Raw genomic sequence first — 16,643 nt, 5'->3', positions numbered from 1 at the left:
ACTGAAGTTAGACTTCAGGTATATACCCTGTTGTACTGTGCTAACGAGGGCCTACGCTGTTGAAATGGGCCCACACAAGTCTCTGCAGGGGGAAAGGCACTCAAAGTCCATGGATCCCTTATGCCTGTGCCTAGGCAAAGGAGCTGTGCCTACTCTGGGTTCCTGGCTTAGGGGAGCCGGCAGTTTATTTTTTCCCGTTTGTTAATTTGTTCATTCTCCAAGGCTGGGAGAATGGCTCAGGGCACGTGATGGATCCTACTTCCAGCCCAGGGGACTCAGCAATTGCTGAAGCCGGTCCAGGACCCAGTGCAGAGCAGGGAGTGGGGAGGTAAATGGGAGAGAGGTTTTTCCCTGGTGGGGGGTGGGGGGATGTTTTTTTATCTGCACGGTAGGCCATATGTAAGTACTTATCTTTTGCCAATCAAGGACTGCTTCTCACTAGTTATGGGTGGCCAAGTAGACTCTCTGGCGCTGGGTCTCTCCCAATGCAGAAAATGCGCTCCTGAGCACTGCTGCTTGCCTACCTCACTGCTCACCCATGAGCTGCTCAGGCCTGAGGGGCTCAGGCTCTCACCGGGTCAGGTCTGGCAACTCCTTGCTGCTTCTGAACCATCTCTCCCTCCCCCTGCCACTCAGTTCGGTTCCTCAACTGTGCCTCAGATGTTCAGGGCTCCTAGCTTGTCATATATAATTGATTCACTTGTTTTTTTGCGTCTTTGTTGTAAGAGGGTCCACCGGAAATGTCTGACTCCTCTGCCATCTTGGCCCTGCCTCCAAGAAGACTAATTTCTAAGGTCTTCTGGGTGCACATGCGATGGGCGGGCACCTAGCCCAGGTCTAGGAAATTAGAGAACACATCCTACAGAAGGTGATATCAAAGCTTCTGCCGGTTCCCTTTACTAGACCAGGTAGGCCTAGTTAGGTGGGCTGGACACTTATGTTACAGGTACATCCACCTAGTACCCCAGCTGAGGCACCATGAGTCGCCCAGTGCCATACTCTTTAAAAAATAGCAATTTAAGTTAGTTTTCGAAACTAAATTATTTTTTTCAGATGCTATGTATAGTCAACTTCAGCATGCAGACAACACAGAAGCAAAATCAATACTGCTCTTCCAAAGCACCCTTACATTCAATACAGGTCTACAGTTCTTGTGAGCAGGTGCACTCTGGAAGTCTGAACACTTAAGATTTTATACATGTGGTACAGCGCACATATATTACATAAAACCTTGAGTGGTGTCAGGACAGCCTTTTAAAGCAGTAACATTAGTATTTCTGCAATGCAATGAATAATCATATTAAGTGAGGTATGTAACCACTCTGAATAGTCTTTCTTCAGTTCACGTCAGATTTTGCCACAAAATAGTTCAGGTTACATCAAATTTAGACACCAAATGAGTCACAAAAATCTTTCAGTTTTCAATGTTTTATGGATTTCGGAATTGCAGATAAGGGATTGAGGATCTGTCTTAATTATCAATAGTAAAAACAACTACTGTTTTGAAAACTTAATTGAAAATTCTTCACCTCCTCCACATGTGGCATCACAATCTTCCCAACTTGTATGTGTCCACATGAATAGGGGCTCAGGCTCTTTAGAGCTCTGATTCTCTGGAAGAGGGTCTGATGGAATAGTGTATTCATAGTGAAGGCCATAATTCTGATCTTGAAACAGCAGCACCTACAATATATAAAAAAATGCAAAGCAGATGGGTCACATTAGAGCATATTCAGTCTGAATGATAAAACTAAAGATACTGATGCCCTAAATGCATGTTACATGGCATTCATACTCCCTTAATACATAGTAGAGATGTGACATTACTGCTTAAATGTTTAAATGGTCATAATTTAAAAAAAGATGGAGCTCTAGGCTTACCTTTATGCTAAAGACATCACAAAGAATATTCCACTTGAATGAGGTCAGAGATACCTGATCATTTTCTGTCACATCAATGGACAAGACTATTTCCCCAAGCAGGTGCATGTATGAGAAGACTTTCGGTTGTACACGTATTGGGAAATACGGGAATGTGTGTCCTACCTAATTTCAAGATATGACCCACAATCTAATATCAAATGTAGCCGTCCATTCATATAAAGAGAAAAGATGATAGCAAGCCCCTGGAGCAATGGAGGATGAGGATAGCAGCCTTTGGGAATCCCTCTACTCCAGAAGGGTGGGGAATTTTGAGACAAGTGGAGAATAAAAATTTAATTTCATGTATGCTTATGGTTAACTTTATTTCTGGAAAAGTGACTGATTTTCCATTTGCAATGAACTTTTTAATATTAATTGAATAAATCTACAGTTATGTACAGATATATAAACAGTTCAATAAACCATGAAGGTGTATGAGAATAACTGAAGTTTGGGCCACACTGGACTAGACCATAAGCAAAGACCATGTCTGTTTGTTCTCCACTGGCCTCCAGTGCTAGGGTCAGAACCTGGATCATGGTGGGCACTCGTAAACATGTTTAAATAAAAGAAAAAAATGAATAAGAATAGACGTTTCTTTATAAATACATTTGCACAAAATATGTCAAATAAACTCATGAAATATATCACTTCTTTGAATCTGAGGATTTATGGGAGCAATATATAGGGTACAATGTGATACATAAAAGCATATATATATATCTAAATTTTAAAATTACACTGAATTATTATAGAGCTTTGCTCAATATTTAACCTGTATCATGACAGTTGTAGGGATAGGTAATTCAGAGTTAACAATCCATGGGGCGGAGGGGAGGTTGCTATGAGTCAAAATCAACTCAATGGCAGTGGGTTTGGTTTTTTGGTTTTGGAGGGAAAAATGAAAAGGTGTCCAAGATTAAGGGTTTGAACATTTCTATCACATTTTATTTACTCCTTTTTTCAAAGTTCTGTTCAATTTATCAACAGAATGACTAAGATATATTTTAATGTATGGATTGGAGAATTAGTGTGATGACTTTACAGATAAAAGATATCAATAATAAAAATAATAGTTATTAAGTTCAGACTTGCATAACATATTGGGGACTAATTCTACATTAGTCACATCATTATTTCGGCTTTAAAAATCTCATTTGATTTTACCAGTAGAAGTAACTTCCAGCTAAATGAATTTTAAGAAGACAGAGATTGACTTATCTTGTTTATGGTCATAACCAGACTATTAAATAGCTTTCAAATTGACCAACTGAGCATATAAATAACAGCTATTAGCCAACTTATTTAATTAAATGAAGACATGTCCATTTTTCATAGTAAGCTATCTTGTCACTGATAGAACTTAAGATTGTCCTTGATATCTAATGCCATTTAAAATAGAGACATTGGCGCCAAACCATTAGCTTTTTCTTACACCATCTGAAGTTGGCAGCTTTCTATGCAAGAAGGAAAGTGTGACCATGTTACAGTAGAGAGGCACAGACTGAAGCATGGCAGCAGAAGGTATTGCCTTTCAAAATTCAGTACAAGCTTTCAATCTGCAATAGTCATTAAAGAAAATTATCTTAGAAGTGTAGTTTCTCTTGGATTACTGAATAAATCCAGGTCACATCAAGGTCTTCTTTTAGACACAGTTCACTGACTTTAATTATGCTTCATGCTTCCAGGAAAACCCTTGGTAATTACCAGTTAGATTAAGGATTCTGTAGCAAGGAAACTCCCTCTGCTCAATACGGAGGTCTCACATATACTGCTTTAAGATTTTGAATTAGAGGCTTGGTCTTGTTCCATAAAACAGGTAGGTTGCATTTATATAAGGTAAGCAACCTGATGGCATTGTCTGCAATCCAATCATTAAAAATATGTTTGCTGCTGATAATGTTGTTATTATAAATGACCCAGTCATAGAAGCAGCTAGGTACTGGTCATACAATTTTTTTTAATCATTTTTTTCTTCTTTTTCCAGATGGCACAGTGCACAGAGTGGCATTTTTTGTTCAAATTAAAGAATAAGGTCCAAAGGAATTACGGGGAGATGCACAGAATAATTATTCAAAGTATACATATACCTATGACCCAAGGCTGTTTAATGTAAAGAACTTAGGTCTATGCTTTATATCAGGAGAGGCAGTTGAAAAGAGTGTTAACATCTGGTTTATTCACAGCTAAATCATTTACTGGGTAACACTGTGCACAGTACTTAACCTTTCTAATACTTAGTTTTTGTTGTTGTTGTTTAAATCTGTAAAATGGAGTAATAATACATACTACACAGAATTATTGTGAGGATTAAATGCTCTAATGAATGGAAATGAAATGCTGTGGTGAGCCATACTATAGCACTTTCTTTTTAGACATTCACTGATTGTTAGTATGTCTGTAGAAAAAAGTGAAAAGAAAACTCATTGCCGTAAAGTCAGTCTTGACTCATGGCGATCCCATGTGTTACAGAGTAGACGTGAGCTCCACAGGGTTTTCTTGGCTGGAATCTTTATGGAAGCAGATCGCTAGGGTTTCTTCTGTGACACTGCTGGGTAGGTTCAAACCACCAACCTTTAGGTAAGTGGTCATTTAGTCACCCAGGGATTACTTTACGAAAAAGCAAACAAACAAAAACCAACTAGATGGTGCCCGGCTACCACCACTGACTGCTCTGACGGGATCACAACAGAGGGTCCCAGACAGAGCTGGAGAAAAATGTAGAACATAATTCTAACTCGCAAAAAAAGACCAGACTTACTGGCCTGACAGAGACTGGAGAAACCCCCAGAGTATGGCCCCCGGACACCGTTTAGCTCAGTAATGAAGTCACTCCCGAGGTTCACTGTTCAGCCAAAGATTAGACAGCCCCATAAAACAAAACGAGACTAATGGGGCACAACAGTCCAGGGACTAGGACTAGAAGGCAGGAGGGGACAGGAAAGGTGGTAATAGGGAACCCAAGGCTGAGAAGGGACAATGTCAACATGTTGTGGGGTTGTTAACCATTGTCATAAAACATGTGTACGGTTTAATGAGAAACTATTTGTTCTGTAAATCTTCATCTAAAGTACTAAAAAAAAAAAAGAGAGATTGATTTAAGACACACTTTACACTAATACGGCCTTGTTAACAAAAAAAAAAACCAAAACCAAAACCAAAAAACAAACCCACTGCTGTTGAGTCGATTCCAACTCATAGCGACCCTACAGGACAGAGCAGAACTGCCCCATAGGGTTTCCAAGGAGTAGCTGGTGATTCAAACTGCTGACCTTTTGGTTAGCATCTGAGCTCTTAACCACTGCGCCACCAGACAGGGTCCTTATTCCCTGGTAATTTACCTGTACTTTGAGTCTATGGTTCCTGAAATACTCTGTTGCTCTTGTAGTTACTACTGTTTTTAAATATCATAATTTAAAGCCCATTAAAAAAAAAACCTGTTTCTTAAATAATTTTAAATGTCTATCTGACAATTCAAATCTGAAAAAAAGAGTAGAGAAGGTATGATGGGAATGTCATCTGCCACCGGAAGTTGATTATGCAATGTTATCATTCTTTCCCTCATACCAGGAGGTGTAAAGGTGTTGTGGTAGGACCTTTGGCAGAGATCTTCTCCCAGAGGCCTCGTCGTAGGTAATGGACCGTCGTTCCCGCTAGGTTGAATGCTCCAGAGTGTTCAATCTTCCAGTCACTATTAATAGACTGTTTGCCAGCATCTCGGAGAGCTATAAAGAGGTTCGAAAATATTATGAGTATAAACTAATCAGCATCATTGATCAATATTGAGTTCATATATTTTGTTAAAACTATTCCATTCATTTCTAAACAGATGGGTCCATAGTCTCTGACATTAAACACAAGGCATCTCCTTTTGGAACACATCCTTACTAATTCCCACCTCTATACCATGGCAAATACCACAAACTCTCCTTTTTCTTCTTCTCCTTCTCTCGCCTCTTCACAGCCACAATTATCTTTGCCTACTCCAACCTTCCTGGATACTTGATGTCTGTATCCCTTATTTTGGCCCTTAATCCCTTATTTTGGTTCTTAATTATTTACACTGTCATTGTAAGGCTGTGTGTCTCATCTACCCAGTGGTCCTATGAGCAACGTGAGATCTGATGCTACAGCTTAGAAATACTCTGCATCTCCTACACCACTCAGAAAAGTGTGCAATTAAATAGCATGTTAACTAACAGTTTGTTTTGGTTTTGCTATATTTCAACACATCTTCAGAGCGTAATTATAAAGGAATATCCTCTGAAAATCTCTAACAAAAATGTATTTAAAAAAATCTCTGGGGGTGGCGAGAGCTATGGTATTTTAAACTGAATCCATATTCCTGGTAATCAGCATCCCTCAGAAAACAGCACATCATGTACTTGTAAATCCACACGACTTACTACCTTTAATAGCAACCACACATGAAGAATCAATACTCCAGGTATGTGGAGTTTCCTTGTTCTGTTTTATTAACTTAAAAAATTTGTTTTTTAGAAGCCCTGCTTCTGGTCATGACTGAATAACTGGAACTACACTAGCTCTTCGACCATGAAAAACTAGAAAACTGGACAATGTACGAAACAACTTTCTCAGACACTGGACAACTGACAACAGATAACTGTTATTCTTTAAGAGAAGGGTAATATGAGCTCTACAATTACCTGAAGATATTTCCCAGACCCCACCACAGGGAGAAGAGATCCATAGAACACAGCTGTCTCCGTGAGATGAGGACACAGAGATCAGAGGTTAAGGCAACTGGAATCGGTAGTAAGGAGTACTGGAGAAGAAGGAGCTACACAGAGAAAGAGCCCCAGAAATGTACAAACAGGCTTCTTTGCACCTGTGGCTTAATACTAAGCTTCAAATAAATAGGGTGAACCCCTCTCCCAGGTCTGGACAAAGAATAACTATTTGGGAATTCTAAACTGTACAACTCCTAGAGCTCACATAGAATTGGAAGGTGTGTGAGTTCCCAGCAGAATGGAAAGATTTTACTAAATATGCAGATCCTTCAGTGGAGACTCTAGAAATATCACATCCTAGAAATAAACTTAAACTAGTCTTTTAAAAGGCTACGCTAGAGCCATACTAACAAAGCTTTTAAAAAGCCTCAGGAAGATCAATCTGATCTGTAAGTAAATTAACTATCCAGTAAAATGAAACTCAACACTAAATAAAGAACAACAAAATCCAGTCATTCAACAATGTCACATTAACAGGGTCCAGCATCCAATGAAAAATTGCTAGATATGTGAAGAAGTCAGAACATGTGACCTGCAACCAGGGGAAAAATCAGTCAATAAAATCAGGCCCCAAAATAACAGATATGATAGAACAAAGACTTAAAAACAGATACTGTAAGTATGATTAATATACACAAAAATTTAAAGAAATATTAAGAACTGAAATGGAAATTTAAAAATATGCAGATCAGTTTTCTCAGAACAGAAATAATGCAATGTCTGAAACAACAAATTCACTGATTCGGCTTAAGAACAATTTAGACATTGCAAAATAAATTCAGTGAACTTGAAGATAAGCTAATAACTGGGACACAGGGGAAAAAGAAAAAAGCTGAAAGAAAATGAACAAAAACCTTCCAACATACAAAACTCTAGTGTTCTATCAAACATTTAAAGAAGAAATAGTACCAGTCTTACACAAAGTTTATTAGAAAAAACCGAGAGTCATAAGGTTCTTCAAAAGTATAAGAAATGTTATTTTTCTTAAGGTGGATAATAAATATAAATCTGTACATTTTACTGTTTCCTGTATACCTAACTTATAAGTTAATAATATTCATTTGTATCTATTAAATATTCAGTAAATCATATTTTTATATATTTGGGTTACAAGTCCTTTTCAACATACAAGTATTTTCTCCAAGGCTATGCCTGGCCTTTTTATTTTCTTAATGGTGTCTTTTAAAAAGCAGTAGTTTTAATTTCAATGAAATCCAACATACTAATTTTTTTTCTTTTAGGGCAGTATTTGTACATGTCCAGTGTAAGAAATCTTTGCTTATCTCAAGGTTGTAAAGATTTTCTCTTACATTTTCTTCTAGACATTTTAGCGTTTTAGCTTTTTGTTTAATCTGTAATTCATTTTGAGTTAGTTTTTGTATACGATGTGAGGGAGGGGTCATGGTTCATTTTTTCTTTTCCATGCAAATATCTAGCTGTTCCATCACCATTTATTTAAAGATTACCCTTTTTCCTCCGAATTACCCTGACACCTTCGTTGGAAGTCAGTTGACTACATATCTGTGTGCTTGATCTCTCACTACAATGATGAATTTGTCATTTTTCCTCTCAATTTTTGTTTTAAAACTTTGAGACCATATTCCTGGGTTCATAAAAATGTAAAACTATAATAACTTTGTAATGGATTGAATCTACGGCACACAGTATAACTACTTTATGACTCCTTTTATCTCAAGCAATGTCTTTTGCTTTACAGTGCGTTTTGACTTACATTAATTAAGGTTACACCAGTTTTCATTTGGTTTGTATTTTCCTGGTATTGTTTTCCCATTCTTTGATTTTTAGTATTTGTGCATCTTATGTTATGTAATTTCCTTCTGAACATGATATGCCTCAATTAATTGAAAAACCCAGTCTGACAATCTTTGTCATTTAACTACATATTTTAGTCCTTAATAATTATTAAAATTGCTAATGTTTTATTTATACCATCTTATTTTGTGCTTTCTTTTATTCTGCTTGCTGTATATTTCTTGCATTTTTCTCCTATCTTTATTTCCATAGATTGTTGAGTTGTTTTTTTTTTTTTTAATTTCATTTGTAAAAATCATACTTGGTTCTTTCAAAAAATCTGTTTTAGTCAATTCTATAGTCTTATTTTTCATGTTTATTTTTATCCTTCTTGTATATATTTAAAGATACTAACCATAATTATTTTTATATTTTCTGTATATGATAAGACTAGTTATGTCTTTGCATGTTTGACTCTGCTCTCCCTTTTTTCTATTGTGTCTTATTCCTGGTGTCTGTTTCCTTTTGTTTTTTCTGATTTTTTTTTTTTCACTGTAAAATCATGTATGTTGATTTTTATAGAATTTTTTTGAGTCTCGGTTTGAAGGTGCATTCCTTCAAAAAGGATTTTTGTTTGCATATACTAGTCATCTTGGTAACCTCATTGAAATACACGTTGCATTGAGGGTTTGGGACCTCACAGTAAAGGTAAATCGGTGCTGCAAAACCATGTGAGAGTTTGCTTCAGGTTACAAATTCTCGGGAATTTTTCTACCTCCATCTAGTACTAAAGTCAATATAAACATGGTTCCTTTCTTTATCCTTTTGTGATTCAAATTCATTTCTATCTCTCCTTCATACTGGCTTATAGCCCTTTGGTGTCCTTGCTTTATGTGGGAGGTACCTTGTTAGAATCCCCACTTTGTAAAGGCCATAGGCCTTGTTTTCTGTCCACAGTGTCACTGTAGCTCTCAAAGTCCAAGCCTAGTCACCAGAATGAAGCAGAAATGGGGCTTCAGAGTCAGCCTAATACTCTGGATTCCTGCTCTCACTTTGATTTTGGCACCTGAGGGTTCCTTGATTTCTTTCCAGTTCAGTGGCAAATGTTAAAAGTTGAAAAACGTGTTTAAAAGTGGTTGTTTTTGGTTTCATTTTTGCATTTTGTTCATCATTCAAATTGTCTTTTGCAAGGTTTGTCTGCAGTAGGTTTCACGCAACACTACCAGCAAGGTAGGTTGACCTATATACCCTTTCTTAGATTTTTAAAAATTACGTGTCATAATAATTTTGTAAAGATATAACATATGGTCCACCTGAAGCACTCTCCTTTTTATGCTTTTTAATAAATTAGTAACAAAGTAATAAAGCCACAGTCTTCAGGAAAGCAGATAATAATTGCACATGGGAATACAGTTCAAAGAGAGAGTAATGAAAAAGAATAATTGTATTGGGAGGGGATTAGATATCTCCTATGAGATAATATATAGTTTGATGTAGACAAGTTAATTTGTTAAAGAATGATGAGCTTGCCAAGGTTCTATTTTCCTTTCTTTTTGCTAAAGACATTTTCAGATGAAGATTTCCAGCGACTTCCTTCCTATGCCTGAAGGAGCGTTTAGTAAAAGTGATTTATGATGTGTATCCCCTGCCAGATCTTTAGACTTAAAATCTAGGACTTCAGTACTGTGCCATTTCTTTTTTCCCAAAACATGTCCCTCATCCATGTGTCTTGTATCGGTAAATGGCACTACTACTTGTCCAGCTGTTTAAGTCGGAAACTTAGAAGTGATCCTTGACTCTTCATCCTCTGTCAACCCCCATAGCCATTTTTTCAACTAGTTTCATCAGTTCAACCTCTTAAAAGTCCTCTGGAAGCCACTGAGTTTTTTCCAATCCTATTATTACTTATCTTGCATGGGCCAACATCATCTCTTAATTGGATTATGTAAGTGGTCTCTTTGTTTCCATTCTTGTACCTTTCAACTCATTCATCAGGATAATTATTTTTTTTGTCAGTTAAGTAAGTAAGGACACTTAGTGCGTTCTTGAATAAACACTGTAATGTATTAGGATTTTCAACATGATTTAATCTCCAGAGTAGCATTCTGGATGTTTAGGAGCAGAGATGCTATTTTTTTATACAAGTAAAAGATCCTAGTAATTTAGGTTCAAAGCTAAAGCACAGGACAGATATGAGATTCAAGTTTTAAACTGTAAGGCCTTTTAATACGAAAAAGTAATTGGGGATTTGTTTAGAGATTCTCAGTGCGGAAGGAAGACAGAATTTGGAAGAATTGAGAACAGTGACTAGAGAAGGAAATAGTTATGTCATGACTTCTACCTCTGAGCTGACTCTATACAATAAACTGATCACATTAGTAAGAAAAGAAAAAATAAAGGGGGGAGGTTTCAGTGAAGAAATTTTAATATATGACACGTACTTTGAAATCACAAGTGTTGCATGGAAGGCAATGATTAAAGAAGGACAGAATAAAAAAGCAGCAGCCTGGTTTACTGCCTAAGAATCCAGATACTATGTCCACACTGTTTATGTTCCAAATCCAGGATTATTGCATTTTAGATGTGTGACATTGGGCAAGTAACTTAAACTCTCTGTTCCTCTGTCTCCTGATTTTTAAAATAGGGATATTAGTAGCACCTACCTCATAGAGTTGTCACGAGGATTTATTTAATGGATATATGAAATGCACTGGTCCATACTAATCACCGTGTTAAGTGCAAGCCATCTTTTCTTAATAAAAATTCAACAATATTTATTATTTTGTGCATGCTAGAATCCACTTCAGTTACTGTGGATATAGCACTGATCAAAATGACAGGGTCCCTGTCTTCGTTATTTACCCATGGAGGGAGACAAAAAGGCAAGCGTATAAACAGATAAGAAAATTCAGACTGTGTTAAGTACTATAAGGGAAATAAAGCAGAGCAATGTGATAGAAAGGGACTTGTTTGGGGGTGACAGTGGGTATGAATAGAAAGTGATAGATTTGATTAGCCGACAGGACTTGGTGATGTATTGGATTAGAGTGGTACGGAAAATGAGGAATCAAGGGGAATTCCTACTTTTAGTATACTAAAACTAAAAAACCAAACCCGTTGCCATCGAGTTGATTCTGACTTATAGCGACCCTACAGGACAGAGTAGAACTGCCCCACAGGGTTTCCAAGGAGCAGCTGGTATTTCAAACAGTTGACCTTTTCGTTAGCAGCCAAACACTTAACCACTGCGCCACCAGGTATACTGGGTAGAAATTATTGACTGTGGTAGCGACATAAACCCCCAAAAACAGTCTGTTGCCGTCAAGTTGATTCCGACTCATAGTGACCCTATAGGACAGAGTAGAACTGCCCCATGGAGTTTCCCAGGAGCACCTGGTGGATTCGAACTGCCGACCTTTTGGTTAGCAGCTGTAGCTCTTAACACTATGCCACCAGGTTTTCTAGGTAGTTACATAATGGCCCCCAAAATATATCTACATCCTAATCCCTGAAACTTGTGGGTGGTACTTTATGTATCTGCAAAAAAAGAATTTATAGATGTGATTAAGTGGAGGATTTTGAAATGGGGAGATTTTTCTGAATTGTCCAGATGGGCCCTAAATGCATTCACATGTATCCTTAGAAAACAAAGACAAAGGGAAATTTGAACACAGAAGAAGAGGAGAAGGCAATGAGACCATGGAGGCAGAGATTGGAGTGATGGAGCCACAAACAAAGAAATGCTGGCAACCACTAGAAGCTGAACAAGACAGGGAACTGATGCTCCCATAGAGCACTCAGAAAGAGGATGGCCCTGCTGACATCTTGATTTCAGACTTCTGGCCTCCAGAACTGTGACAGAATAAATTCATGTTGTTTTATGCCCCCAAGTTTGTGGTAATTTGTTACAGCAGCCATGGGGCACCAATACCGTGACAATTACTGTAGCGGGGGAAGGCATTTTGCCCAGTGTTTCCAAAAACTGGATGTAAGGGCCTTAATCTGAATTCAGAAATCTGCGTTAATCTACTTGTGCTTACATGAATTTAAACAATGTGTTGTTGTTGTTAGTAGGTGCTACTGAGTCAGTTCCAACTCATAGCAACCCTATGTACAAAAGAATGAAACACTGCCCGATCCTGCGCCATCCTCACAATCGCTGTTATGCTTGAGCCCATTGTTGCAACCGCTATGTCAATCCATCTCATTGAGGGTTTTCCTCTTTTTCGCTGACCTTCTACTTTACTAAGCATGATGTCCTTCTCCAGGGACTGGTCCCTCCTGATAACATGTCCAAAGTACATAATGTACTAACCAACGTAGTAAGTAAAAATAGATAAAATTTATACATGGGTAATGACAAACAAATGTGCGTGTCATACAGCAAGAGATTTCTTCTACTATCTCCTTTCCTCAAATTCTCCTACTCTTAGAAAGCAAATCCTGATGAAAAAAATAATACAATCCTACTGCAGACCTTTCTCAATGTTGTAGAGTAGAAACGATCATGTAAGATTGGGTTATTTAGCATGTACAAATGATTTCCCTATTTAAACATTATTGTTCATTTAAGAAAGAATAATAAGGACATTATTTTTATTAAAAAAATAAAAAATGCAAACAGGCTTTCTTTAAAGATAATATAAAGCATGATCTGCCATTTCACATGACTTAGATTAAAATTCTAACGCATATAAGAAATGTGTATTTTGACAACTAAATATTTTATTTCATATAGTTGAAATAATTAATTGACCTAATTAAAATGTTAAAATAAGTGATAAAGTCCTTCCTACAAGCAATACATAAACATTTAAAAATCCTCTCTTCATAGGTGAGTTCACCTAAAGTGAGGCAAGAGAATAAACCCTTTCCCATTAAAAAAATTCCACTCCTTTTAGTATGTAGAAAAGAAAAAAAATCCATAAAATTTCTTAATTCTAAAACAATCATTTTATATATTTATATGTGTGTATATATGTATATATTTACCCATATAATTAATATGTATATACATATGTTTATTTGTATGCGCATGTGTATATGAAATAAAACATACCCAAATCCTTCAATGACTTTTTTTAAACATAGACTAACATGTGGAAGCAATTTTTACTCCTTAAAAACCATACAGACAACCAGATTGCTTTTGTCCCTGGGAAGTCCCTGGGAGAGAGGGAAAGAAATTCCTGCTTGATATGACATGAGGCGCTTCCTGGAAAATTCAAACATGTAACTGGAAACAGATTGACTTCCTCTTCTTCACAAGACTCTTAGGGCAGGGAGCTGGACTAACACTTGGATTATCTGTGTCTGTAACACAGGTTACCTAGATAGCTATGTGCCGGCTTTTCCTCCACAACTTTGATTCTTCTTGCTCCAGCAGGTATCACCAGCACTTCTACATAGCCTGTAAGAATTCATAAAAAAAAGAAATAAATTTTGAGTTCTCATAAGATTTCTTTTCTTGATTGACTTTTCTTTTTAATATTTCATTTGGTTTTTGCTCTGCTATTTCACTACCTATTGGAAGAAAACATGTATGAAAGCTGTCGGAATTGACTCGATGGCAATGGGTTTTTTGGTGTCCAAGTGGAGCAGTTTCTTGAAAAAATGCTGAGCCTACAGCACTATCAAGAACAAATAGGCAATGATATTTTACATGTTAAATAGTTCATTGATACTTTAAGAACTGAGAAAAAGCACAGTGGGACAGCCTGGCTAGAAACACTGGATCTTAAAACGGAGCAAATAACCTAAGATTCTGTTTTGGGAGCTCCTTTAAGTTACAAAGTGTGGAGAAGAAGGAAATGCAGTGGAGAGAACAAAGCTGCCCTGGACCACGTCCCTGGAGTAGTTACGTACAGGACAGAGGGACAAAGCATTCCCCGGAGATTAACAAAGGGTTTTGAAACTGGAAGTGGAGACAAGCAAGTTCAACACCTCACAAAGCAATCCAGTGTCACCTCCCAAGGTGCCAGGCTGCTAGAAGCAAGACACAATTAGCTGTTTCTTAGGAAAGGTTTCATAGCAGAAGTCAGGAATGTAGTACTTCAAGTGAAATAAGATAGGATAAAGTGATATGAGAGCACCTGCAGAAAAATGTTAGAATCAAGATGGCAACTAGTACAGAGTAGTGATAGAGACAGCGGATGCCTACTTTTGGCTCAATAGTTATGTTTTAAAAATTATACTAAAATAATTTTTAATTTTCTTCTTAATATTTCTTTGTAGATCCATATATCTGATAAAAGGCCCATCGCTTTTTAAAAGCTACATTGCTAATTCCAGGGTTGTCTCTTGTTTCTTAATTTTTCAAATTCCTGAAAATGTTTACACTTAACTTGGTGTATACCAAAAGGTAGTATATGCTCCTCCTGGTGGCAGTGACTGGAATTAGAGGCATGTGCCTTTAGAATCATAATTTCCATTCAGAACACTGCTTATTCAATTTAATCATTTTGAGTACATCAAATGTAAAAACACTATCACTGTGTTACATGAAAAATATAGGCAACAATGAAAATGGAAACAAATGTTTATGTCAATTTGTACATAGAAGAAAGGTAAGATTATCTCTGCCCTCAATAAGCTTATAATCTAATTGGAAAGACAAAGCATAAATAACTTATAAATATATGCGTTAAATAAAACTGAAAAATTATATTACAGAGAGAATAAGCAAAATGATATGGTTAATTACTTGCTAAGGAATATAAACCAGAGCTGCTGTTTAAACTGTCCCTCTTCCCCGATCTCATCATCTCCCATAAGGTTCACTGCTATTTTTATCATAGAAAAAAGCATAGTTATATACATTATTCATGTTGAGAAATACTGGCATCAGCTCTAATCACTATGATTCAGGGAGAGAGCACTTCCTATAGTCATAAAAAGCTTCACAACGAAGTAACTAGATGAACTGTCTTTTAAAAATGGACAGTATTTGGATATATATAGAAAAAGAATGAGTTCACTGTATGCAAAACACAGTAAAGCAGTACATGCTGTTTTCCTATCAAACAAATAAAATAATTCTGACAGAATGAGAAGATGTAAGAAGATGGCTGTATTGAGAGTTTAAAAGCAGCCCAAGAGCCTGAATTTATCAATCTGAAATTACTGAAAATTCTATAGCCATAGAATCTGGTAATTAGATCCTGGTTTGAAGAGGCTTTATCTGACAGCAATATGCAGAATGTCTAGGGAATATAGTTGTGGATAATGGTGGTCATGAGGCTAATACAGAAATTCAGGACTGGTAGAGGATCTGATAGAAAATCCAGAAGGTACTGTGAAGAAAAAGAAATTGCTGATCTTGGTGACCAATAGAAAATAGGGAGATAAACATTGAAAACAATGCTTTATTATTACTTATGTGAGAATGGAAACATTATTTACTGGAAAATAGAGGTCAAGAGAAGGTCCAGTTTGGATGATGTCTGATAAGTCCAGCTTTGCAATCTGTATTTAATGAAACAGTATCACACACTAGTAAAAATGTCCAGTAAGAATGCTGGAACCTTTGGAACTCCAAAGAAAGGCTATTGATGTACCTTTGTGAGGCATTCTTGCAGATGTGGTAGTTTAAGCCACAGGAATAAGAAGGAGAAAGAAGAGAAGTCAAGGACTCAACCATAGTTAGTAACAGAAAGGTCGAAAATAAATCAGGAAAGAAGACAAGGAATAATCACCAGCACAGGAGGAGATCTGGTCTATTTTGGTATAGATGGTTCCTATGGATTAGGATATTTCAAGAAGTAAAGTGGATGGTCAACTCTGTTAAAAGCTGTACAGATATCAAAAGAAAGGTGACTACAGGCAGTCCAGTGGATTTCACTGTCAGGAGGTACCTGCTTATCTCTGAGTAAACGAATTTAGTACAGAAAAGACATTAAGTTCCAGGACGTTAAAAAAAAAAAAGAATAGTAGCTGGAGAAAGGTAGAACTAGTGTGCGTAAATTCCTGATTAAGTTTAGCAGTAAATTCAGAGGTATTTTGTGCATTAGAGGAAATATTTAAGTTTATAGTTTTATCTAGAGCAATTCTCAATTATTTGTTCCACTGGAATGGTTTTGAGAACAGATGAGTTGGACTGTTTAAAGAAGAAACAGAGGAGAAACATATCAAGCAAAAATAATATGAAAAGAGAAAGGCACTTAGCACTTCTTTAGTAAATGAGCCTTTTGATTAAATTGAGAATGTACATTATTTAAA

The 16,643-nt window shown here is 36.7% G+C and overlaps 1 protein-coding gene across 1 annotated transcript in view; it reads right to left on the bottom strand.

The window, feature by feature from the left end:
* Positions 1-16,643, bottom strand: part of ADAMTS19 (ADAM metallopeptidase with thrombospondin type 1 motif 19) — a gene marked incomplete at its 3' end in the record, with an annotated part of 285,099 nt that overhangs the window by 55,907 nt on the left and 212,549 nt on the right. Inside the window, exons 16-18 of the mRNA XM_004384305.2 lie at positions 13,756-13,836; positions 5,491-5,648; positions 1,530-1,683 (exon numbers count right to left, since the gene is read on the bottom strand). Coding sequence (XP_004384362.2) covers positions 1,530-1,683; positions 5,491-5,648; positions 13,756-13,836 — 393 coding nt within the window. The remainder of the gene's footprint in view (positions 1-1,529; positions 1,684-5,490; positions 5,649-13,755; positions 13,837-16,643) is intronic.

Source organism: Trichechus manatus, unplaced genomic scaffold (assembly GCF_000243295.1).
Source record: "Trichechus manatus latirostris isolate Lorelei unplaced genomic scaffold, TriManLat1.0 scaffold00121, whole genome shotgun sequence".
Taxonomy (NCBI): Eukaryota; Metazoa; Chordata; class Mammalia; order Sirenia; family Trichechidae; genus Trichechus; species Trichechus manatus.
This window is presented reverse-complemented; position numbering and strand designations above follow the sequence as displayed.